The sequence below is a fragment of the Limulus polyphemus genome, unplaced genomic scaffold, assembly GCF_000517525.1.
Source record: "Limulus polyphemus unplaced genomic scaffold, Limulus_polyphemus-2.1.2 Scaffold504, whole genome shotgun sequence".
In the NCBI taxonomy this organism is placed as follows: Eukaryota; Metazoa; Arthropoda; class Merostomata; order Xiphosura; family Limulidae; genus Limulus; species Limulus polyphemus.
Window position 1 is genome coordinate 501426 of NW_013666114.1, and position 26659 is coordinate 528084.

The following is a 26659-nucleotide window of genomic DNA, read 5'->3' on the forward strand; positions in this document are numbered from 1 at the left end:
TCACGCATTGGGGGAAGGCACAATTGCACCCCCCCCCCCCGCCATATCTTGGGCTACTCTTTTACCAACGAATAGTGGGATTGAACGTCACATTATAACGCCCCCACGGCTGAAAGGGCGAGCATGTTTGGTGTGACGGGGATTCGAATTCGCGACCCTCAGATTGCGAGTCGAGTACCCTAACCACCTGGCCATGCCGGGCCTACAAGTTGTCACTCGTCACTTTGTCTAGTTTCATTCCTTGTTGTTTCGTTATAAAAGTTATTCAATAGCTCTTAAATATATTTTGAAACATAGAAGAAAAGATATGATTAATGATATCAAAAGAATGATTTCGGAATTTGCTCCAATTACATTGAGACAGTAAATAATGCGTTTAGCCATTTCTAGCTTTGGCTTCAACTTTGCCGTTAGTCCTACTTGACCTTTGTTGGAACTCAATACTCACCAGACTTCGATTTGTCTGATATTGGTTGTAGATTGTTTCTTACTCATAACTCTATTCGATCTTAGCCAGAATCACTTGAGTTAGTGAATGACACTTTTTAGCTCATCTAGAGATGATTGTTTCATTGACTGTTGCAGTTAGTTTCAAAAGACATTAGCTAGATCTGCTAATAACTTTAATATTTGGTGAATGATACTTATTAACTCTGCTAGACCTCAGTTACAAATGCTTGTTGCAGTTAAATCCAAATGACGTTAGTTATATCTGTTGTTTACTAAAATAATTTTTTGCTGTTTTTCCTTGGTGGGAGATAATTGTCCTTGCTAACTCAACCTGTCGCTCGCTAAAACTGTAAGATTCCAATAATATTGTTAGCATTGCTGTTCTATGCTTCAGTGGTTGTTGGGTTTAGCTATAGTTAAATTTACTGGATGCTTCAGTCAGTGTTAACCCGACTAGCGTATATTAAACATATTGATGTGTCACGCTGAATTAGTGTTGCTATTAGCATTGTTTGATGTTTATTAGAGTTGTTGCTATTAGCATTGTTTGACATTTATTAGAACTGTTGCTCTTCTTGTGTCAGTAAGTTTGACTCTGAGCAAAACATGGCCTTGGATAGAAAGTTGCTATAACCATCATTTCACTTTTACCAGAGAGTTACGATGTAAGCTTCGCAGTTAGCCATATCAGATCTTTGATAGGTCTTTTTAAGTTCATAAGTGTTGTTTTTAGTCTTTCCTGATATTAGCTGATGCTGCATTACAGAGATTCATCTAGGTTTACTGTTAATCAAGACAGGCGTTCCTTGAAGCTGCTTTATCTTGTTTTAGTAAGTGTTATTGATGGCTTCAATGTAGTTGCTTTAAACAATGGATGTTGATGGAACTTCCTCTTGACCTCGATTGCAACTAATGTTGGATAACATTGAGTCAATGAATCCTACTGTTATCAACACTTGACCTTAGCTGAATATGATTCAGGTACAGAATTTTATAATAGGTACTACCTTACCTTGATTAGACTATTACTTTATACCAAGTCAGTGAGATTAATGGTGGCTCTGTTTTGCTTTGGCTGGAAGTGATTAAATCTGTGAATATTGTTTTTTGATTCAGCCAAGCATTGGTCTGAAATGCTTCAGTCAACGACTGACGTTGTTGTCCCTCCTGATCTTCACTTTAGACACTAAGTGTTGGTATAGTCTTGTCAAGCATTAGCTGATATTGCTGCTTTCGTAAGTTAATGTTACTCTTACCTTACTGAGCATATTATTGAGCTGGTTACGTCAATGAATGTGTGGAGTAACTTTTCCAGAACTTTAACCTGTGAGTGCTACAGTTAGCTTTGTTTGACCGATGATATAGCTGTTTAATTAGAAATAAAATTTGACAATTTCATTCAACAATCTGTTTTAATTAAAACAACAATGATAATTAGCATAAGATATCGCACCAAAAATCAAAAATTGTATTTCTAATTAAGCAGTTATATCATCGGTCAAACAAAGCTTCCTAAGTCAAGTAGTGTGGTTATTAACCCTGCCAGACTTTGACTGTAGCTGCAGCCATTAGTCATGAGTTGCTTAACTTAATAAGTTATACACTTAACTGTACTGTGAAGTTCACATTTAACCATAGCTAACACTGTCTAGACTGTTTGAATAAGAGTATGCTGCTGTTAACCTCATCTGAATAGAATTACTATTGTGTTGCACTGAGTAAGGATGTGAGTGTTTCTCTCAGCCCTGCTTCATTTCTGATGAAAATACTTGAATGTGTGATTGTTGCTGTTAGCCATGTCAAACCTAAGCTGTGGCTCCTGCTGCTTGCTCCAGTGAATATCCATAGCTGACTTTAATTGCAGCTGCTAGTTTTTTTTATACCAAGTCAGAAAGTGTGGTTCTTTAGTTCTCTCTCTGATGCAGACTGCATATGTTTCATTCAGTTAGTTTTACAGATAGCGTGCTGGACATTGAATCAAGATATTTTATTCATTGAATATTCCAGTGCTAAACCTTGAATGACATTTCTGGTTGCGCCATAGAAAGGAGAATTGATAAAAGAAACTGCATAAAACTGTACAAAAGCAAAAAATAAAGTATCTCGTGAGAAGTAGAAGTTTTTTGCAAGATTAATGAGACCTGGATGTTCTGAAACGACTAATACTACAAAATACAGGTGATTTTTCAAAGTATACATGGTGATAAAGAATATCCATATGGTAAAGAGAATGTAATGAAAGCTTTTGGTCGGGTTTTATGGTAAGTTTCTCATATAACGGAAAATGTTAAGCTTACAAAGTGTACAGTAAAGCAAAACAGAACTCAAATTGACCTGGAGAAGTACTGACAGCACTGTACGTTACATCAAGATAATGCGTCAAATCAAACGTCTAAATCCATAGCAAAGTTTCTACAAGTTATGGAATGTGAACCAGTGTTCATGGAATCCTGTTCTTTAATATTTCTATCATGTACTTCTGTACATGTTGTTTGTAGAAGTCTCATCTTAAAAATTACGTCCATTCACATTAAATGGGGAGTGGGAAGTTTATCAAACCGTGTGGTCTAAGATTGACTTTATCCTCCTTCTAAGAGTCTGCTTGTTACAAATGGGGTGTAGAACAACAGTGCATAATGAAGGCCATTAGAATTATTACGATTGTCGATGAAGAAAGTAGTTCCAATGGGGTGAAAAATCCTTCTTATAAAAGCAATTAACTCTTCTACTGAGCCAAAGAGTGTTGGTTTTATTTCCGAATGATTTTATCTGGAGCTGATTGAGACAGTTAGTTTTGATGTTTACTCATCCTAACGTTATTTGAATGACCTGTCTCTTCTCCATTTTTCACAAAATGGTTACATTGAGAAACTCCCCATGGTCGTTTTAGAAAAAATAAGTTATTATAAACAATTTTCACCTTTCAGTCAAAACTGTTTGATACGGTTAATAACGACTAACCATTTACTAGTGTCAGAGCTGAACTTCAATTAAATAAAAATATTGTTTCGTTTCTTGCACTGTCCAATATATCTCTAAAATATAGCCACATTTTATCCTTTCCACTTTACTGAAGTTATTTTTAAACAAAATCTTAAAAATTATTTTTCATTTGAATTAATTTCAGGTAGAAAAAAAATGGGGAAATTTTGTCGACAAATTACAATGAATGTAACAGATAGCCTTTCATTACCTATGTTGTTAACTTCTTATATCCGAAATAGTAATGTATTTGGCCAAAATTAAAAGAGTGCGTTATAGCTTACTGCACAAAATATAATTGAGAGTTGTTTTTCAACACATTAGATATCCCTGCATATGTAATTTAGTTCATAAAGCCCTTATAAATATATGTGCAGTAGGTAATGGTAAGGTTGTACTTTTCTGGTTACACGATTTGATAACAAAATACTGCAATCTCAAACATTACATAAGGAAAATTGCCATAATTCACTTACCATTATAATATAGTTCGAATTTAACGAAAGTCATGTTAACAGAGTGCTCATTAATGTTTTCATACAAATCACTTCAATGTAAACATAAAAAGAAGGGGTTTTATTCTGGATGCTCTCTCATCTCAATAAAATTCTAAATTGTATAGCTAAAGTAACACATTTACATATTATGAATAAATTCAGTAATTTGAACTTTTGATCATTAAAAATGAGATGAACTATTCAGCTATTAGAATTTTTTTTGCATATTTTGATCAGGTAAATTTACATACAAGTATGTATATCAGATATGTATGAATTATATATGAAACTGTCCCCCAAAATCTGCCTTATTCTTTCTAGATATGGTTATTATGCCATATATTTCATATAAGCTAACATGTATAATAAAACATATTGTAACGTTAGTATCTTTCGCTAGCTGGTTATGGCTGCTTTGGATTTAATATTCTTTTCATAATGTTCAGTTTTATTATTTGTACAGATTTTATTCTCTGGTGAAAATATATTTTAACTATCATACAAAATTACACTTAACAAATCCTCAATAATAAATCATGTAACTAATTTGAAAATGGACTTGCCGAAGAAAAAAAATTCAAATATATAAAGTGTTATTGATTTTGCTCATAATATGAGAGGTATCAATAAAAGAATACAATTTCTGATATTGCAGCAATTTTTTCATTAACATTGGGTATAAAGATAAAAAGAAACCTGTATAAATAAGCGCCAGTTTTATAAACTGTATTTACAAATTTATTCGCCGAATCTTAATGATACTTACTAGATAAACAAGGACTTGGGAAAATATAACTTCAACCTTAATGATATTTACTAGCTAGAAAGAACACTAGGAGGCTTAAGTGAATTTTTGTGATACGTAATAGCTAGACAAGGGCACTAGAAAACTTAACCTGAAAAATAATGAAACTTACTAAATATACAAGGACTTTTGAAACATACGCTGAAATTTAATTGTACTTACTAGCTAGAACACGGCTATAGGAAACTTAACACAAAACTTAATTACTTTACCTATTACCTAGATATAGAAAAGCTAATCTGAAACTTAATGAACCCAATCATAGTTAGTAGCTAGATAAGAACAGTAGGAAACTTAACCTTAAACTAAGTTATACTTATAACTTCAAAAGGATTCAAAGAAATTTCACTTGAAACTTAATTATGTGTGCTAGCAAAGGAATTGCTTAGGAAGCTTACATGAAGCTACTTAAGGGTAGTTATTAGCTAGATAAGGACCATAAAAAATTTAACTTGAAATATAAGATAAGTACCAGCTAGATAAAAACTGCAGGAAACTTAACAAGAAGTGTATGATCTTACTAGCTAGACAAGGCCTGTAGGAAACTTGAAGTTTATGGTACTTACTAACTAGTTTAGGACTATACGAAACGTAACTTGGATGTTATGATACTTAATAGCTGGTCAAGGACTGTGGGAATCTTAATCAAAAATTTAATTATACCCGCTAGACAATTATTCTTATAAACGTAATTTCATTCTTTCAGCTTTATCTGTTACGTTTCACTTAGGTATTTTTTTGTTTATCAAAGCCATGAAGCAAATACAGAGACATAGTTCTAGAACTCAGATATTAGGTGGTGAAGAAGAAAAAGTTATAAGTCTTACAATTAACTTTTTTCATCTTTTTTTATAAAGTTCAAAATATTTCCCGCAACGTTTTCTTTTCACGTATGTGTGAAACGTCAAATATAGTGTACTTTATATTTTAGTCATACCTGACAGAGGGTAAATATACATTGTACATATCGAATTATCAATCAAGCAAAAAATAATATTTCCCGCAACGTTTTGTTTTCACGTATGTGTGAAACGTCAAATATAGTGTACTTTATATTTTAGTCATACCTGACAGAGGGTAAATATAAATTGTACATATCGAATTATCAATCAAGCAAAAAATAATATTTCCCGCAACGTTTTGTTTTCACGTATGTGTGAGACGTCAGATATAGTGTACTTTATATTTTAGTCATACCTGACAGTGGGTAAATACACATATCGAATTATCAATCAAGCAAAAAATAATATATCTTGCCTTATTTGTAAAGATTCGGGAATTTCTCTGAAATTTATTCGCAAATTAGATATTACAGAAATACCGAATAATACCATAGTGCTTGAATTCTTTTCTTCAATTAAAGCATCTAATTATGTAAATGTATAAATAAACTCGTGAATTGACATAAACAACTATAATTTAGGTTCGAGAAACTGAAACTTCAAAAATCATTTGAAGATGATAGTTTTTTTAAATATATTGAAACTTTAAATTCCCTTTTTAAAAGATTTCGCTCAGTACAATTAAAAATAGATATTTCAAATCTTAATAACAGAAAAGAGTTACTGACAAGTACACATGAGCATCATAATTAGATACATTACAAACGCTTATGTTCAATATACACATTCTTCGATATTCAAATGCTTGTTTCTTATCATCAGTTTATTTTTCGTTATATTTTCTCACTTCTTTTCTTTTCTCTTTTTATTTCCTTTTAATTCAAAGCTAGAGCTAGATTTTATAGATTTATGATTACGTCATCAAACATCCTTGGTATAAATTGTGAACTAATGAAATATGGTACGTAAAAAGTTCTTCCTTCATCTGTAAATAGCGCCATCGATATTATTTTTGATGCAAATATTGTTACGTGCGTATTATATTATAGACTTAACTCTTTTCACAACCACCAGATAACAACATAAATTTATATAACTTCGTTTACAAAAGTTTTTTCTAAGGGCATGTTTACAATACCCTCTAGCCACATAATGCACCTGAATCATATTTCATTTTCTATGCACTTCTTCTCTCACATCTGTTTCCAATCTTCACTTTTAATACTTTTAATGCATTTTTTCTTCTCCTTCTATTGCTGTGTGCCTTTAGCCTTGTTCTTGCATGAATTGCAGTCTTGTACTTGCTGATGGTTTTTATGATGTTATTTCAACCACATCTTTTATCTTTCGGTGAGCATTAGGTGACTCTCAAAACACATTATTGTAGTTTCTAATGAATGTCAAGGTGATTTTCACCCAACAGTCATATCTTTGGAGCTTATTATTGGTGCACAATAATTCTCAGAACACACCAGTTTAGCTTCTGATGGTGAGTAGTTAGGGGTGCACTTGCAAGGCAACTCGCTGATTGGCTGACTCATGCGATAAGGAGGGAGAGTGGTAGAAACGTCCAAGAAATGGCACCATATGACGATGGCGTCATAATTCTATGCTGCTAGACAATTATTTAAGTTATATATCCATACAATGTTATTGAGGCACTATAGGTGGATGGTATTACTAAGGACAGTGTTTCTATAAGCAGACAGTGATACTAAGGACTATAGGCGGATGTTCTTATTAAGGATAGTGTTTCTATAGGTGAGTGTTGTTGCTAGGCGGATTGTGTTGCTAAGGTTAGTGCTGCTGGGATGGATGTTTCAATAGAATGATGAGCTCATCGTAGGATGTCTCAACATATGATAATGTCATCAACATTGTAGTTTTCACTTCTAGATTTAATTATATTAGGTACGTTTTACAGTTATGTGCAAAAATTAATATCACTAATTCCTTTCAATGATTATTCTACATACTTTAGAAGTAAAACCATTATTTGAATGGGGCAGCTATTATAGCACTGTTACATACGTCCATGTTTTTACATCACATTGACAAACGTGAATAAGTTTATTCTTGAATCTCTGTTTAATCAACAGTATTTTACCTTATTTGCATAACATACTTTTTTTACAATTATCCGTCCTGAAAAGAACCACAGACATTATGACTTAAGGGTGACAACAAGAAATATTAACAGAATGATTATTTTGAATTTTAGTCTCATTATAATGTTGTTTTTGTTTTGTATGTTTCACTAATTATAATGTTTGGATTTATGGATTAAACATAATCTTATTCCTTCTATACATTAATGTAACTACAAAAGATGGACCACCCATATTGGACTTTTACATATATTTCCCTATAATTGTAGTTACGATTCTGCCCCCTACCCACAATTACCGGGGCTGTGGAGGGTCATACTTATGCCACTTCCTCTACGTATGTAGTTCTGTTTTCTTTGGTATCTCTAATATTAATATATGGTAAATAAACTCTATAGTAAATTATTTTGCTGCAACTAAATATAATAAATGAACGACTTACTGTTTAACCAATTACTCTTATAGAAACTATTTCAAATAGTAACACTTACCAATTTATGGCTTTCTATAAAACAGTCACTCGAAGTACAAAACATGCTATACATTTAAAATTCATAATGCTATATAGTTTTAGAGTACAGACTATTTGATACTTTCTTCATACAGAAATAAAAACGTCTACAATGATTAATTGCACATATTTTTAACTCACACTAATATTGCCTAAGGACGTTGGCTATGAATCACAAAACAGTTGAGAGTTTAAGAATAAGTTATGTGTGGTTGGCAGAAGAACAATGTGTATCCAATCTTTGTATGGGTTGTTAATGGGTGAACTGACAGACATAGGGGCACAAGGATTAAAATTCCAGAAATCTAAGGCACCTTGTTTTATTCCTAATAGACCATTTTTGTGTGATTATGTATTTAAAGTTTTTGTGCATTTTGAATATTCAGTAATTCTATTGATGCTTATCACAGTTGTAATTTAATAAGTGCAAAAAAGAATGGATAAATTAATCATATAATCCAAACTACACTATTTTATTTATAAAGGAGAAAAAATAACCTTTTCTATTAGAAAGTTATAAATGTTACTCTCTAAATCTATAATTACAAAATCTGTATACACTTCAACTTCACAGACACTTGTTTTTTCGTGAGCTCATTAATATACAATCTATACAACTTACTAAAGCTACAAACAGGTACTGCTATATTGTTTGATTTATATAAGTAAAAATTACCGTTTTTTATTTCACAGTGACGTAACTGCTTTTTCACTAAAATTATGGCCACCTTCATACAAACTCGATGTACATATTGTTTATGTGATTGGTCATTCATGAGTGTAATTACGTGACACAATCCAACATCAAGCTTATGTATTATAGCATCTTTGATCAAAATCGTGTTCACCCAAGAGTTAAATGATTCAGTTGGACTCTATATTTTCATGTAATACTTTAGTTTATTTGTGTAACAGTATGTGAAACAAAAACTGAATTTATCTCGAGATATTTTAATACATCGTACTAAAGTCATGTCACTACATAAATAAACGAACAAAGGATTCCAACATATACATTATAGTCAAACATAATTATTTTGTGACACCAGCATTATTATTTACTCACAGTGTGCATACAATGCAAACTAAACATGTAAGATTTCAGTTTGTAAGATCATATACTGATGAACGGATTTTTAACTTAAGGCTCAGAAAAGCTAGTTCATCGACTATTTTACATTTAAAAACAGATATTTTCCTCACATAGATATTGAAACAATGCTACAGTAGCATGTGATGCATTATCTTTCACTTATACTTTATACAAAGATCATCAAATATATTAATTGTCAGTTAGAAGTCAGTATTCTGTGATTTTCTTATATAAAACTTACGTTTCATCATAGCTGAGTATGTTTTAAACAGATATTAATAACACACTTAACAAGTATCATACAAACAGAAACAGGCATTAACAAAACTTCCAAAATTATATCCACTAATATACTATTTACGAAAACTACAATCATCTTAGTTTATAAAATACTGGATTGCCTTGTTTAAATTATCTTTCATACACCTTTTGTAAATTTCTACATTATATTCGTATTACTACTTGTTCATTTCAGCTGAGTACATAAACTTTTTATTGTAGTTTATAAATGAAAAAGTTAGTGTGCAATTCTTGTCTTTTGTTGGGTTCTTCATAATTTTTAACAAAAACATTTTATGCTTTCTACTCAGGAAGATTTAAACTGTGCCCCACATATAGCAATTGGTCAAATGATCAGACAGGGTCAGTCTTCAAATATTTCTATCTTTCATAATCTACTAACAAAAAGTAATTTAATTATACTCTGAGAAGACTAAAGATTAATGACAGATAATTATGTATCTAGCTTAGTCTTTTATGAAAAACTACACCTCATGAATATCAGTTTTTAACAAGTATATTTTAATAACTAATACAAGTCTCCATTTAAATTTCTTATATGAAACTTATGTTTTACTACAGCCTAATATACTATTATTAACATATGTAAGTAAAAATCCCAAACTTAACAAATATACTGAAATATTTATAAGCAAAACTTCAAGATATACTAATATACTATTTAAGAAAACTACAAACATCTTAGTTTATAAAATATTGACCTACAGCCCAATTTATTAATATTTGCAGTATATACTTGTTATAGCATGTAATTAGTCAAATAGAATAAATCACGATAAATAGAACATAAGGAACATTCCAAAAAGTGATTCGAGTGATTTAGAAATTCTACAAAACATATCATTCACAAGAAATCTATAATTAATTTGACTATCCTCGTCTTGCTGAACAATAGATCTTTTGGCACATTATCCATCCCATATTACTTAAACATAACATCTTTCATCATTGCATAATATGCTATAATCAATATATGTAAGTAGGCTGTACTTTAAACCACAAAGTTTTATGAATTTTAAAAGCATAGCATGTTTCGTACTTCAGATCATTCAAGTATTACATTTAGTTATAGCAAGATGATTTACTACCGAGTTTATTTACCAGATTTCAATTGGTGAGGGTGGTAAAATCAGCCAGAATTGTGACTACAATTATAGGAAAACATATGTAGGAAGTTCAAATAACTTTTTATGCAGGATGGTCTATCTTTTGTAGGTATGCCACTGCATAAGGTTAATCCATAAAGACAAACATAATAACTAATGAAATATTAATTATATTTGTATATATATATATACTTATAAAGTGAAACAGTAAGTTTGTATGTTAAATTATTGTGTGTAATGAATACTTAAAGATTTAGATAATTATGATAACATGAAATATCCATCATTTCCAGGATGGATAATTATAAAAAAGTATGTTATACAAATAAGGTATCGTAGAATACTGTTGATTAAACACATATTGAACAATAAAAGTTACTCGCTTTTGTAAAAACATGACTTATGAATCAGTGTTATAGTAGCTGCGTCATCAAAGTAAGTAGATTAATTATTGAAATGAATTAGCGATATTAGTTTGCGCATACAATTGTAAATAATATGCAATATAATTAAATATAGAAGATAAAACTACAATATTGATAATGTAATCACATGTTTAGACACCCTATGATTAGCTCATCATCCTGTTGTACTATCTGCCTATAAAAACACAATCCGCTTAGCAACAACATTCACCTATAAAAACACTATTCTTAATAAGACCATCTGCCTATAGTACCTTAGAATCACTGTCTGCCTATAGAAACACTGCACTTAGTACTACCCATGGCAAGGTAGTTAGGGCACTTGACTCACAATCTGAGGGTCGCGGATTCAAATCTCCCTCCCACCAAACATGCTTGCCCATTCAGCCATGGGAGCGTTATTATGCGTTAGTCAATCCCGCTACTCATTGGCAAAAGGGTAGCCCAAGAGTTGGCAGTGACTAACTGCCTTCCCTCTAGTCTTTCTCTGCTAAATTAGGGATGGCTAACGCAGATAGCCATCATGTAGCTTTGTGCGAAATTCAAAACAAACTTTAATATTACCATTCGCCTATAGTACCTTAGTAATACTGTCCATCTATATAACCTTAGTAACACTATCCGCCTATAGCAACAGACAGCCTGGTGCCATTTCGTGGACGTCTCTACCACCCTCTCCCTAACGCCTGAGTCATCTAATCAGCGGTTTGTCATGCAAGTGCACCCCTATCTACTCTGGTGAATGTGACAGCCGACCAACAGTTGGGTGGTAAGATGACCTTCAGTCTACAGTTTTGAGATTTTTGTTAATTGGTGATAAACTGAGCTTGCGGTAATCAGCAAGGTGAGCATTATTTGAAGCCTTACGAAATAATGATCGGTGTTATTAAGAGAAGCTTCACTACACGTTGTAGAGATGATTGTGAACATTACGTTGAACTTCAAAGCATGTCTTTAAAGCTTGTGATGAGTGTTAAAGTGAGTTTCATCGTTCTGCTTTACGCTTTGCTAGTAGCTTTATACAGGTAACACATTTCGATTTGTTAAAAAAAATACAATTATTCTATATATCTAATTTAGTTGAATAAGCATTCTTATGAGGGAATTAATCACGTAAAATATAGCTTGTTAGAAACTTAAATGTAATTTTCCAATATTTACTTCAGAAAGTTGAATTTTTATAAAAAGTAACTGATTCTAGTAGACTAGGTGGTTGCTGTTATTATACCAACAGAAAGTACTGAGCTACAAGTGTATGTCAAGCATATATCAATGTTTTGGCTCAAGATTTTCTCGTGTACGTACAGACTTCAGTATAAAATTGCGAGAAATATTCTTAGTTTTGTTAACTCAAAAATATTTTATTCAGATATTGTAATTTATATACAGTTAGCCCCACATGGAGAATTTAATTGAAGCATAACGGTCAGTTTATGAATTTTATTAGTTTAGTTTTACTATAGATGATTTAACTAAAACTTTTAGTCTATTCATACTCACGCAAGTTTTTACTTCAGACGTTTCATTGGGCGAATCCTTAGTCTGGAGTCATTACTAAAACGTTTAGTCTGTTCATACTCACAAAAGTTTTTACTTCAGACGTTTCATTGGGCGAATCCTTAGTCTGGAGTCATTACTAAAACGTTTAGTCTATTCATACTCACAAAAGTTTTTACTTCAGACGTTTCATTGGGCGAATCCTTAGTCTGGAGTCATTACTAAAACGTTTAGTCTGTTCATACTCACACAAGTTTTTACTTCAGACGTTTCATTGGGCGAATCCTTAGTCTGGGGTCATTACTAAAACGTTTAGTCTGTTCATACTCACACAAGTTTTTACTTCAGACGTTTCATTGGGCGAATTCTTAGTCTGGAGTCATTACTAAAACTTTTAGTTTGTTCATACTCACACAAGTTTTTATTTCAGACGTTTCATTAGGTGAATTTTTAGTCTGGAGTCATTACTAAAACGTTTAGTCTATTCATACTCACACAAGTTTTTACTTCAGACGTTTCATTGGGTGAATCCTTAGTCTGGAGTCATTACTAAAACGTTTAGTCTATTCATACTCACACAAGTTTTTACTTCAGACGTTTCATTGGGTGAATCCTTAGTCTGGAGTCATTACTAGTACAATGAGTAAAACTGTATCCTCGAAACACTGAAATGTTTCAAAGTAGAAACTTATCTCTCAGATCACTATGGTATCAGCAGGCGAATCCTTAACCTTGAGTCATTACTGGTACTATTAGTCAAACTGTATCCTCGAAGTATTAGAATAACTCAAAGTAAATATTATCTCTCAAATCATTATGGTATCAGCAGACGTTACTGTTTCATGAGTAAAAGTGTATTATTGAGGCACTGGGATAAGTAAGAGCAAACCTTATTTCTCAGCATTCTGTGGTATCATCCCACTAAACTCTGCATTGATAGTTATTAGGATAACTACAGCTGTTTGTAACTATAATCTTTATTCACTGGAGTAATTTTAAGTGAAGTCTTACTCTGAAAAACTAGGACACAGCAAGTAAAACGTTAGTTTCTGGTTACTAGGGTAACTAAGAATTGAAATATGTCTCCCGAGGAACATTCATTCTTATCCCTACCCCAACATGACACGTAAGGGTAATTCTAAATAACACTCTACTCCAAAATCATTATGGTAGATATAAGTATAATTTTAACGTTCGAGTTAATAAGATAATGTTCGTTAAATTCTGCATCTTAGATCATTATTGGAACAGCATCCAAAATCCTGTTCCAGATTATTGCAATATTTATAAATATAGCCCTATCCTTGGATCACTATGGTAACTACAAGTTGAATCTCAGTCCCTGTCCCTCGGGCCGTTCTACTTATGTTAATGGCGGCACATCATTCTGTAGTGCTTTGACATCAAACTTATTCCTCGTGACACTACGACAACTATAAACGAATCCCTACCACTGAGTTATCCCCTGTCCTTCGGGCCGTTCTACTTATATTAATGGCGGCACATCATACTGTAGTGCTTTGACATCAAACTTATTCCTCGTGACACTACGACAACTATAAACGAATCCCTACCACTGAGTTATAAAGGGAATATCTAATAATGCTTTACATCTCGGGTCACAAAAACAGTCACTATTCTGTTAATCATAACAACTGTAACCGTACCCCGATAAACAAGAATACTAACTACCCTGAGCTGTGATGTACATTATACAAACATACGTTAGAAACTGATATATATATATACATTAGTTAATATAGTGACAAGTTGAAGCAATAAGTGTGTTATACTATACATTAATCAGTATACTGACAAGATGAATTGAAACAGAGCTGTATGTGATAATGACCTTCTTTGGAATACCGAAAAGTTGAAGCCAACCTGTATGTTATAATGATCTTGTTTGGAATACCGAAAAGTTGAAGCCAACCTGTATGTTACAATGATCTTCTTTGGAATACCGAAAAGTTGAAGCCGAGCTGTGTGTTATAATCAGCCTTCTTTAGAATACTGACGAGCTATATGTACGTTATAGTTATGGCATATCAATACTAGTGTTTTCAACTACAGTTAACTGACTTTCTAAAAGTTACGATATATATATATATATATATTATTCTAGACCGTCATGAAATGCAAATTCAACCTTGACTGTGTGTTATAAAAGATGCCTTTTAAAGCACTAACACATTCAAGTCCTGATAAGGACCAAAATCTTCATTAACTCAAATTGTGCTCTTTGTTATACCAGACTTTTCATTAAAAATACTCACAATCGAAATTCTTGGTGAATATAATTAGTGTACTAGTAGTACTGGATAATTATTTATATCACATCATTCGTTAGTGAACCAACTTTGGTTTCTGGTAATAAATGCGTATAATAGTATTTCAGTAATATATTATTTGCTGTATTTTTAAGTTATTTTACTCAAACACTAGATCTCGTTAGGCCTACTTGTTTCAGTTTCTTTACTTTAACTCATATAAAAAAGTAAATTAAAAGTGTGAATATTCAGAAATCAAATCAAACATTAAATGAATAATTTCTATGTTTAGAATTTTAGGATCGGTAGCACTGCACACATAATTGTAGTCTACGCTAAAAGGGGCAAAAATCTACAGAATAATACATGCAAATAAGCAGTGAATTCTTAACACTGAGTTGTAAATATTCGTTTAAACATGTGGAAAAGCAGCGAACTGTCGTTCATTCTTAACTACGCCAAAAGTGAAGACAAACAAAATATAAACGCAAGAGCAATGGAAGTTAAGAATTCTGTGTTTAAAATACTGTTGAGACAAACTTAATGTTTTAAACACAAATATAAAAGAAACTATTGTGAAAACAAGTTCTAAAATCAAGTTAATTTGATTTACAACTGAAGATTACGAACGCCATTAAAGTGAGAAACGCAGTAGGTTTAAGCACACAGTATTGTTACACTGAGAGAATACATTGAAATAATTTCTGATACAATTATTGATGACTGAAGTCAAAAAGTTATTTCGCTTAAGAAAGTATTTTAACTTCTGAAGCTATAAGTGAAAATCATGAAAATAATGTCAAGATCATAAAAGAAATACGAATTATAATGTTCTTAACACTAAAAGGTATAATAAAGTTAAAATGGATGCAGATTAACTATATATATAAGTATATATAATCAATTTCATGAAGTCACACGAAAAAACTAACTAATAGCATGTATTGTCTCGAACATTAGTATATGTACGTTAGTAAATGTATGAATTGGACATAAACCGAAGTATTGTTAAAACTACGTTCATATCCTACGTATTCTAGCAAGTAATTGTGCTACCCAATCTAATAGGGTTTTGCTGTAATCCATTGGCATAAACCGAAGTATTGTTAAAACTACGTTCATATCCTACGTATTCTAGCAAGTAATTGTGCTACCCAATCTAATAGGGTTTTGCTGTAATCCATTGGCAACTTTATGAGGATCAATGAAATATGAAAATTATTTATGCCTTTGTTAGTGGTGTCGCTAATGTTTGTTCTGGGAAAAAAACGTGCCTAAAGAAACAGTTTATAATGTGCTCTAAAGACATTTGGAATTTCTGAGCACTTCTAAAAGTGTTGATATTTAACAAACAAAAATGTTTTTAGTGTTAATTTATTACGTTGATTCTCTTTAAACAAAATTCCAATTAAATGAAATAATTAGTTTGTGAGCAGATTTAGCTCAAGTGAATACGAATATTTTAAACTGTTTATTAAACTTCTTGAATTGCTACTAACCAGCCATATTTAATATTAAACAGGAAAATGATTGTTGATATATAAGGCTCACTAATAAGGTAACTAAATTATTTACTAGCCATGATGAATAAAACTAGCTAAATCGCCTATTTGTATAAAATAAATTTTTGCTGAACCGTAAACATGCTGATGATTTTTTTATGATCAGTATTTTTTTGTTAATCAAACATTGACATTCAGTATTAATTTTACTTAAAAAAGCAAAAATATCTATATCTTAATTTTCTATTTGATTATTAAACATTTGAGCAACTTTTTCCCAAATTAAAATAATTCTTTATGTGTTCATTATCATACCCATCAGTTCTAAGAGCAACTTAGTATTTTAATGTAGAGTGCTAATAAATTTGGTACTGATGTTCATATATTCATAACCTTCAATAAAAACATGAAAATATGATGTACTCTCTGTCACTGTTCCAGAGCGACATGCTTACATTTCTTGTCTTTTTCACTCTGCTATTTGCTATTTTCTCGCCACAGCCTTTAGTTGAAACGAAAATTAAGTGAATTATAGAGCCTGCTTTTCTTTTGATTTTCAAGAGTTTATTTTGAAATTTTATTTAAACCGTAAATTTATCTAAACTTTTATTTTTCAAAGACAGAAATTCTCCAACCATTCAGTGTTTTTGTGTATTTTGATGATTTTGTTCTCCTCGTTGTGAAAGAGACAACACAGAATCAATTGTTCACTGCCTTTCCATTCATATAAAAGAACATTTAAGAGCCCGATGTTCACTATTTTAATGGTTGCTGGGTGTTTTCCTTTAGCTTAAACTTGTACAAACTACTTTCGTTAGAACTGTAAACTTCAAAAGACTTAATTTAACTTTGAAACCATATCTACGTATTAACCAGTCAATTCACTTATAATTTATTCTAAAGTTTTATTCCAAGAATTACCGATAGACCTGTACTGGCTTTTTAATTCATTTTACTAAACTAATTACACACCAAAATACTTGTGAGTTCATATCTGTGTTGGTTACTAGATCCTCAATAACACATGAGTTACATAAAAAACTTTAAACAGAAATGTCAATATTGCATCTAAAATTCACCCATTTCCTATGTATTTTCACCAGTTTTGGTCGGCTATTTACTCTGAGTTTTGTAATACGCAAAAGTATAAAAATTACTCAGCATCATGCAATATCTAGTAAACAAACCAGTAATTTGAGGATTTAAACTATAGATTAGCTTCAGTGAAACGTTACTAACTGACAGTAGTTTTACTCTGTAACTAACATTAATTATCACTCTGGTTGACGTTATATCAGTTAAGTGTTTATTTACATTTTGAAAGAAAAGTCGATGTTAGCATTATTATTATTGTTATTATTATATATGTTATCTTCCAAAGTGACAAACATTGTTATCCGAGAAATGGGCCAAAAAATTTACCAGTATTTAATTTTGAAGAAAACAAAGTTGTACAATAACAAAAAGGAATTGTATCGGTTAAACAACTATCCAAAAAACACAAAGTGAAGTTACTCACAAACATATGAGTGAGTATTGACCAACCAGTGTGAATATAAATATCTATTTATATTTATGTTTATAACGGTTTAGTGAAATCTACAGGATTACAAACAACTGATAAATCGCAAGAGATATTGACTAAAACGCATTGTAAATCAGGTCTAACAATTCTAAACCCTAGCGACATCTACTGAAATGTAGCAGGAGGCTCATAATTTCAAAACATTTTGGTAAGCATAAATTACTTCTCCCTTGTTTTCTATATTTATTGAAAAAGAAGTTCTAGCTTCGAATCTTCAGGGATGACCTCATCTGATGTTTTGTAGGTTTGGAAGAATTGTGGTTAATAGATCTATTGTGGAATATTTTCTGTTTATATGATATGGCGGCAGGCACAAGGAAAAGAGAGGGACACAGCAAATGAGGGACAGAGTATTTGCTTGCAAACACGTGTCATAAAGAAACAACTTATGAAGTGCTTTTAAAGGCATGAATTTAGCTCACAGAAAATAAGTTCACAGTGTAATTTAAATGTATGAATTTAGTTTACAGATAATGTAATTTAAAAACATGAATTTAACTTACAGAAAACAAATTCATAATGTAATTTAAATACATGAATTTAACTTACACAAAACAAATTGATAATCTAATCTAAATAAATGAATTTAGCTCACAGAAAAGAAGTTCACAGTGTAATTTAAATGTATGAATTTAGTTTACAGATAATGTAATTTAAATACATGAATTTAACTTACAGAAACAAATGAATAATGTAATTTAAATACACGAATTTAACTTACACAAAACAAATTGATAATCTAATCTAAATACATGAATTTAGCTCACAGAAAAGAAGTTCACAGTGTAATTTAAATGCATGAATTTAGTTTACAGATAATGTAATTTAAAAACATGAATTTAACTTACAGAAAACAAATGAATAATGTAATTTAAAGACATGAATTTAGCTCACAGAAAACAATTTATGAAGTGCTTTAAAGACATGAGTTTGGTTCACAATAAAGAAGCTCCCGGCGTAATTTAAATACATGAATTTAACTTACAAAAAAACAAATTCATAACGTAATGTAAAGACGTGAATTTAGCTCACAGAAAATTAATTCTCAACGTAATTTAAAAACATGAATGTAGCTCAAGGAAAACAAATTCATAATCTAATCTAAATACATCCATTTAGTGGTTTTTGTTTTGTTTTGTTTTTGTTTATTGTTTTTTTTTTCTCTTTTCTTTTGTACGCAAGGGAACTGAAGACTCTCCTGGTTTTCAGAGAGAATCAGTCGTTTCTCGCTGACGTGGAAGCAAAGTCAACTAACCTGTGATCTCGTATGTCTGTACCATAATATTAACGTAACGTGGTAGTGAGCATGCTTGTTGTATCAACCGTCTTTCCTACTGACACAGTGTTGTGTGAATAATCTTTCCTATCGGCACAAATATCGAAAACTGTAAAATGAGGACAACAAAATCGTTTGTAGTTGTTGCTTAGGTAATCTGTGTAATTTTGTATTGATCACAATAATAAGGAATCGCTCATAAAAAACAAACAGAAACATGTGTTGTGAGACTTCAATGGATATTGATTATGTTCCAGCTGTGGGCTAAAACTTTCTTAACATGTTCAATTCACAATTTTTACTTATTTTCTTATATTCTATATACATTTCAATGCGTTCATTAGAGAACGTAAAATCAGCCAAATGTTCGACTTCCGATTATTTGATCTGTGTTTTAAATAATATTACTTTGAGGGAAAATATGAAACTTTAAACAAAATTTGTGATGTTTTTTTCTTGTTATTAACCATAACAAGAAAAATAAAAGGATCTTTGAAAACAGAAACATGATTTTGGAAAATTATTTCTTTCCCCACCTTATGAAGAAAACGAAGAGAAAATGTGTGGAGAACTCCGCCCATAGCTTGTCATAGCTCAGATAAACAGAAATAATTCGGGAAATAAAAATATTTATTTTTGTCCGTCAATACTCTGTATAATTCTTTCACTGTAAATGTCCACGTTTTGTGCTTTGTACTTGTTTTGTTGATGTGTATATCTAAGAAAAACGTTGATAGGTCAGTCTAAGTGAATATTATGATCCTATGTTCGTTTAAACGTATAAACTGGGATTTAGAGTTTTGTGATTAGAATCTCAATACAAATATTGTTTAATAATAGTTTGTTACTTTGTTTCAAATAATGTTTCTATAATATCTAACTTTTCAAGATTTATAAAGACGTTTTTTTAATCTCAAAATGTATCACAATAACACTCCATGGCGGTCACTGTAACTGTCCTTGACTTGATGACCGCTACTGTGTCCCTCTCTTCCTTGTCCAGATGGCAACTTTGGCGTCCTTGACCTTTAGAACTGGTGTCTTCACATGTCTTTTTGAGGCCTGCGGTGAGACCTGCGTCTGGAAGGTGGGAATTAATGTAGTCCATTTTAATAGAGACTGGAACCAAACATTATAATGATACTTAAACTTTAATGAAAGACACAGAAATTTAGGATAAAAAAGAAAGAATGAAATGCTAGAACCGAGAATGCTTTACAAAAGCACTTTACTAAGTGTGCAGTTTATACACGCAGAATGTGTGGGCATTTCGAAAATCGAGAGAAAATAATAAAATGCTAAACTATTATGAAGTGTATCAAAAATACTAGCTTAATAAATGAACGTAATAGATTAAAAATATAATTGAGACAATTATATGGCATAGAAGAAGCTCAAAATAATTTATATTATAATGATATTTTCCACCAGCTGACTTTGAACGCTGTTAAATGGTGAAAAAATGCTACCACTAAGTTAAAAATGTAGCAGGTGTGCTAAACCTATTTATTCCTAACTTTCTTTAAATGCAAACGTTTCATAGTGTATTTAATTTAAATATAAACTCTTTAATGAGAACAATGTTTGATGTTCTTTGACTTAATTGAGGTATTTCAGAATATTTTCGACACGATAAGGCTTAAACTAAATACTGTTACGTATTACAATTTCGAATAGCTTAAAACGGAGTTAAATTGTATTTTAGGTTTAGAAGTTAAATAAAAGCCGATATATTTCCAATTTATGATATTTGCTGACAAGATTGATACACACAGTTTCTTCTTTAATACAAATGTATTTTAATATATAAACAGTAATACAATTTACTATAACAGTTATTACAAATAAGGCTCTACGTACAAAAGATTTACAAACTTACAAACAATACTGAGTCTTCTTTCTGGCCTGGAACCTCCTTGATATCTTATCTTACGATAAGCGAATTAATTTCGAGTTGATGTAGATACAATTCACTTAACAATTCTTCGAGTTTTCCCACCGATGACGTTAGGTAATGTTTCCGTAAAAGTACTAGTGTCCGATGTGAATCCACTGAAGTTAAATTGTTTATAATGTTCGAAATTTAGAAATATTCCTGGTCACATATCCGAAGTTCCCTATTATTAAGCGTTAATCACAGTTATAGCTTCCGAGTTTTATAGTATACGAACTGTAACAAACTAATAATATATATATAATGTCTTTTGGCGCGTCGCGTTGGGTATATTTATAAGCATGAAGAGAGTTTCTCGAAATTTCAGCTTACGCAACAATATAGACGATACACCAATGTTTACGTGCACACATATATTGTTGATTCTTACACTCAAGAATTTCCTACAACTTAAGAGAATAGGCGGGAAATTCGCAATACAGAGTTAACAGTATAAGTTATGTACAATACACACACAAGCTCAAAACTATAAAGTAAACAGCACACAAAGAAAAACACCATTACTACCAACACCAAACCCTCAACAAAATGCCAATACAAACAAACAGTCTACCGCACAGACATTCGCACAAGCATTAAAAACCCACACCCGAACGGAAACAACTACACAAACACAAGCTCAGGAAGTAAAAATCAACACTCAAACTAAAGAAACAACAGAACAAATGAAGACACCTCTATCCATACCTCCTAAAATAGAGGAATTTTCAAACAAAGTAGTAGAGGCAATCAAAAACATATTCAGAATATTCCAAGAAAAATATAACAGCCCCCAAAACGAAGAGGATGCATTTACACTAATCACAAAAATAGCAGCACAACAACTACTACCCTTATTACCACATTTACCACTCCTACTATAGATCCAAAGAACATAAACACCTAAGAATAGGGCTACACACATACACAACTTTAAAATATAAAACAGACATGGCCCTGAAAGGGAATATAGTAATAGAAATCAACAACTCTATATCAAACCAGCCAACCAAAATAAATAAACCCAAACCCAAAAAATATAACAACAGTACAGAAGGGAGGAAGTGGTCTACCTGAACCTTACCCTCCCAGGTCGTAAAAACGACCTAAATCCCGATTCGGAGAAGAGAGAGAGTTATGTACATTTTTAAATATAAATCTAACTTAAACAAACATCGATATTAAAATAGATATATAACAGTAAATCCGTCACAACTCAGTGAAAAAATTTCTACGAAAGTGAATCTCAGTTTCAATGTTAGAACATTTGAAAGTGAAGCGTAACTTTCGTGAAACCTACGTCGATTATTCTCAGCCTAAAATTCATAGTAAAGAGTGTTACTTATGAGAAGTCTGAAAAGATTATTCTTATAACAAAACATTTCGAAGACAAAGCATCACTTTCGTAAGTTTTAAAAAAGGCCATTTTCAACAAAAAACATGTTTTCGGTAAAGCGTGGCTTTTGTTATTTTGTACGAAAATAAAACTCAACTTTATAAATATTGTAGTAAAACTTGTGACCTTCGTTAAGTCTACGGGGATTATTGTCAATGAATTATATAGTAAGAAAAACTTGTCCTTCATTAAATCGTCTAAGCTTTATTACAGTATGAAACATTTTATAAGCTAAATGTAATTTTCCTGAAGTACCAGAACAAGAGTGTTATTCTCAGAATAAAGCGAGCTGTAGCTAAACCCTGACTCACAATGTCTACAAAAGATGATATTAGGATGAAACAGGTAGTAATCTACATATAGAAACGCTGTTAGTAAAGCGCCATTTTCTTGAAGTCTATTGAGGCAATTTTAAGCATTAATCAATCACTAGTAATTGACCTTTATGAAGTCTGCAAAGGTTATTCTCAGTATAAAACAAACATTAGAGAAACTTCTGTGAAATCTTCAAGAATTATTTCAGCATAGAACAAATATTAGGGGAGTTGTAACTTTTGTGAAGTCTATAAAGGTTATTCTCAGCCTGAAGCAACAATACGCAGTGTCGCAGATGGCGTAACACATGACAAAAGGTGATCCAATACACTATCTCAGAGCAACGCTTCTCAGGCTTTATGACCAGTATTGAAATAACAAATATAGATTGACCATAAGATTTACTTACAATCAGGTATTAACACTACATATTGAAACAATTAATTGTACTACGCAACCTAACAATTTTCTGCTGTAATTCATCAGCAACTTTATGAGGATCAGTGAAAGATTACAATTATTTCCGCTTTTGTTCCACTGGTGTCGCTAATGTTCAGTACTATCTAGACACTCGCTGAAGAATTCTAGATTTACAATTCAAAATCATAAGTTTATACGCTGATGGGAAAGCTTGCCCATCCCACCTGATGCCAAGATACTCGACACCCTAAACTTTTGTCTGTTAAGACAACTGTACAAAATATGAACTAACTATTTCGTTTTTATTGATGTGTAACAAAATGAATCAAATCAATAGAAATGATGTATTGAATTGTGCTTTCGTTAATGAATATTTAATAAACTAGCTTCACGTATATTTATATGTTTACTTTAGTGTGTTTTTTTTTCATTCTCACAGTTCCTCAACATGGCAAGTGTCTTTATGAAGATTTTCAACCTTATATGTATGATGTTACTGATTGGACATTGGAGTGGTTGTCTTCAATTCCTTGTACCCATGTTACAGGGATTTCCATCCAATTCTTGGGTTGCTATCAATGAACTTCAGGTAGGCAGACCAGGTTATCCTTGATTTTATTGAAGCTAATTCGATTAAAATCTTAGTTTATTCAGAACTTTATATATATATATAAGGGCCACGTGTGACCTAGTGATTAGCGTGCAGGACTGTGAATCAAGGAGCTCGTGGTTCGCGTCCCGTTAACACAGAATTGCACTCCGCACTTTTGGGCCGTGGCTGTTATACGAGTGACGATATATTTCCACTATTCAATTGGAGTAGCGTATCAGTTCAAAGTTGAGTAGCTTTGTGCGAGTAGTCTCCGAAACAACCAATCACCTCAATCCAGTAATATTTGTTACAAAAGCTAACAATCTTTGCAGTTCTGTTATCATTTTCTCACATTCACAACCCTATGTAGAGATAATATTATAAAATATACACAAATTACAAACTAGACGCGAAACAAGGTTTTGGTTTTACAAGGTCTTTAAAAAGAATAAGTTGCCCAAACTATCCGGGTTACAAGTTCAATTTCATTCTTCCTTCTCCTAAAGTTGATATTTGTAATACTAACTCTAACAGGTCACTTTTGTGTATAAAAGTATAACCCGAACAAAAACAGCATACATACAAACATATATAGTATTGTAAAACACACAATACTGCGTATGCTAGCTAAATTAACGAAAGCATAAACTTTACTTTTGGAATAAAATGTTATTATAAATACTAGGAGATTGGTTTTAACGCTTTCATGGGTAGGTAAATTTGTTCTCAGAATACTGTGTGGGACTAAATAAGACACACTAATGTGTCAAATCTAGTTTCCTAGTTTTATACAAATATTTTGTTCAAAGAGAATTATTTGTTTTTGCCGATACTTTATCACACATGTATGAATATGTATGACTATTCTTGAAAGGAAGAGCAAGTATGAAGATAATTAAGGATGATGAAACAGGGATTTTATGTTTCAATGACGGATAGTAGTATGTTAGAACACACGTATTGTCAATGACGTTGTGAAGTTAGAACTTTCACCTACGGTGTGTTAGCTCGTGCAATATTGTTAGATTTCATATAACACGTCTATCATATGTTCCGAGTGTCATCAGTATTTTTAGACCTAATCTGACACTGTTATACATCTAAATATGATATGCTCCAACGACCATCATAAGTGAATACAGTGTTGATAGATCTGGTCTACAACTTTCATACATGTTTCTCGTATGTTTCGATGACCATCAATGACTAATTGTAAAGTACTGTGAGAAATGATTCACAATTAATTACATACATTTCTGTTAATACTTACACTACACACAGCCTACCAAGATTGATTTCTGATGACTATTTGTGATACTTCTATAATCATGTTTCATTATTATTTTATGGATTAAGCTCTCAATGGCTTCACTTTTTTGTGCTATTTACAAACACAAAATGTCTAAGAATATTTAAACACTTCTGTCTTTCGCGATTGCTGGACAACCTATATTATCGAGATATTGTAAGAATATAAATATTTTCAGAGTAAACAATACTCGGATGTTTTGTGTTTACTGTAACATATATTGAGCTTTATTTTCACTTTAAGAAACATAAGCGTTAGTGTCGTATTTTTATACTTCTTACAACACGTAATCGTTTCGGATAGATATAATATTCATCATTTTTTACTCTTCTCTATGCACATTATTTTTGTAACTATTGAATTATGCACTGTTCTGTGATTAATATAACATTTATTGTACATTGTGGTTTTTGAAACGCTTGCTATTTTGTGGCTACTGTAAGTTGTAGTGTATACTGTGGTTAATGCAACACATTTTGTTTTGTGTTTCCTATAACATTTAGTTTACATTGTGGTTAATAAACATACTGGGTTAACTGTAACACTCCGTATACTTTGATATTACTTTACCATTAACCATTTTTATGGTTCTGGCACAAATCTCTGTTTTTTGTGGTTAGTGTAATGCTCCGTGTATATTGGGATTACTGGAACACGAATTATTTTAGTAGCAATGTAATATTCATGTAACATAGACTTACTTTTCAGGACGTTTTCTGGTTCGAGCAATACTCCTGGGCATTATTCAAGGCTATGTCCCATATGCTGTGTATTGGCTATGGCCGATTTCCTCCACAGAGTTTAACAGATATGTGGTTAACTCTACTGAGTATGATCAGCGGCGCCATCTGTTACGCCCTATTCTTGGGACACACAACTAACCTCATCCAGTCACTAGATTCATCTCGGCGCCAGTATAGAGAAAAGGTTAGTAAATTATCTGTCCTTTTTATTAGTAGTCAGAAAAAAGATTATAAAAGAAACTATCCTTTTTATTAGTGGGCAGAAAAAACTAGTAAAGAAACTGTTCTACTTATTAGTGGACAGAGAAAAGGTTAGTAAAGAAACTCTCCTACTTATTAGTGGGAGAGAAAAGGTTAGTAAAGAAACTGTCCTACTTATTAGCGGGCAGAGAAAAGGTTAGTAAAGAAACTGTCCTATTTCTTGGTGGGAAGAGAAAAGGTTGGTAAAGAAACTGTCCTACTTATTAGTGGGCAGAGAAAAGGTTAGTAAAGAAACTGTCCTACTTATTGGTGGGAAGAGAAAAGGTTAGTAAAGAAACTAAACTATTTGTTTTGTTAGATTTTGGAGCCTGGCGGGTCGTGGGTTGGAATCCCCGTCCCACCAAACATGCTCGCCCTTTCCGCCGCAGGCGCGGTATAAAGTGACAGAAAATCCCACTATTCGTTGCTAAAAAAATTGACACAGAATATGCCAAGCGAGTA

The 26659-nt window shown here is 31.9% G+C and overlaps 1 protein-coding gene across 2 annotated transcripts in view; it reads left to right on the forward strand.

Annotated features, from left to right (window-relative positions):
• The window catches only part of LOC106458720 (potassium/sodium hyperpolarization-activated cyclic nucleotide-gated channel 2-like), a 130335-nt gene that overhangs the window by 90706 nt on the left and 12970 nt on the right, over positions 1-26659 (forward strand). The window contains exons 5-7 of one of the 2 annotated variants that reach the window (XM_022384993.1): positions 20253-20336; positions 23753-23902; positions 25923-26141. In XM_022384993.1, coding sequence (XP_022240701.1) covers positions 20253-20336; positions 23753-23902; positions 25923-26141 — 453 coding nt within the window. The remainder of the gene's footprint in view (positions 1-20252; positions 20337-23752; positions 23903-25922; positions 26142-26659) is intronic. The other variant, XM_013918260.2, reaches the window with a different exon arrangement.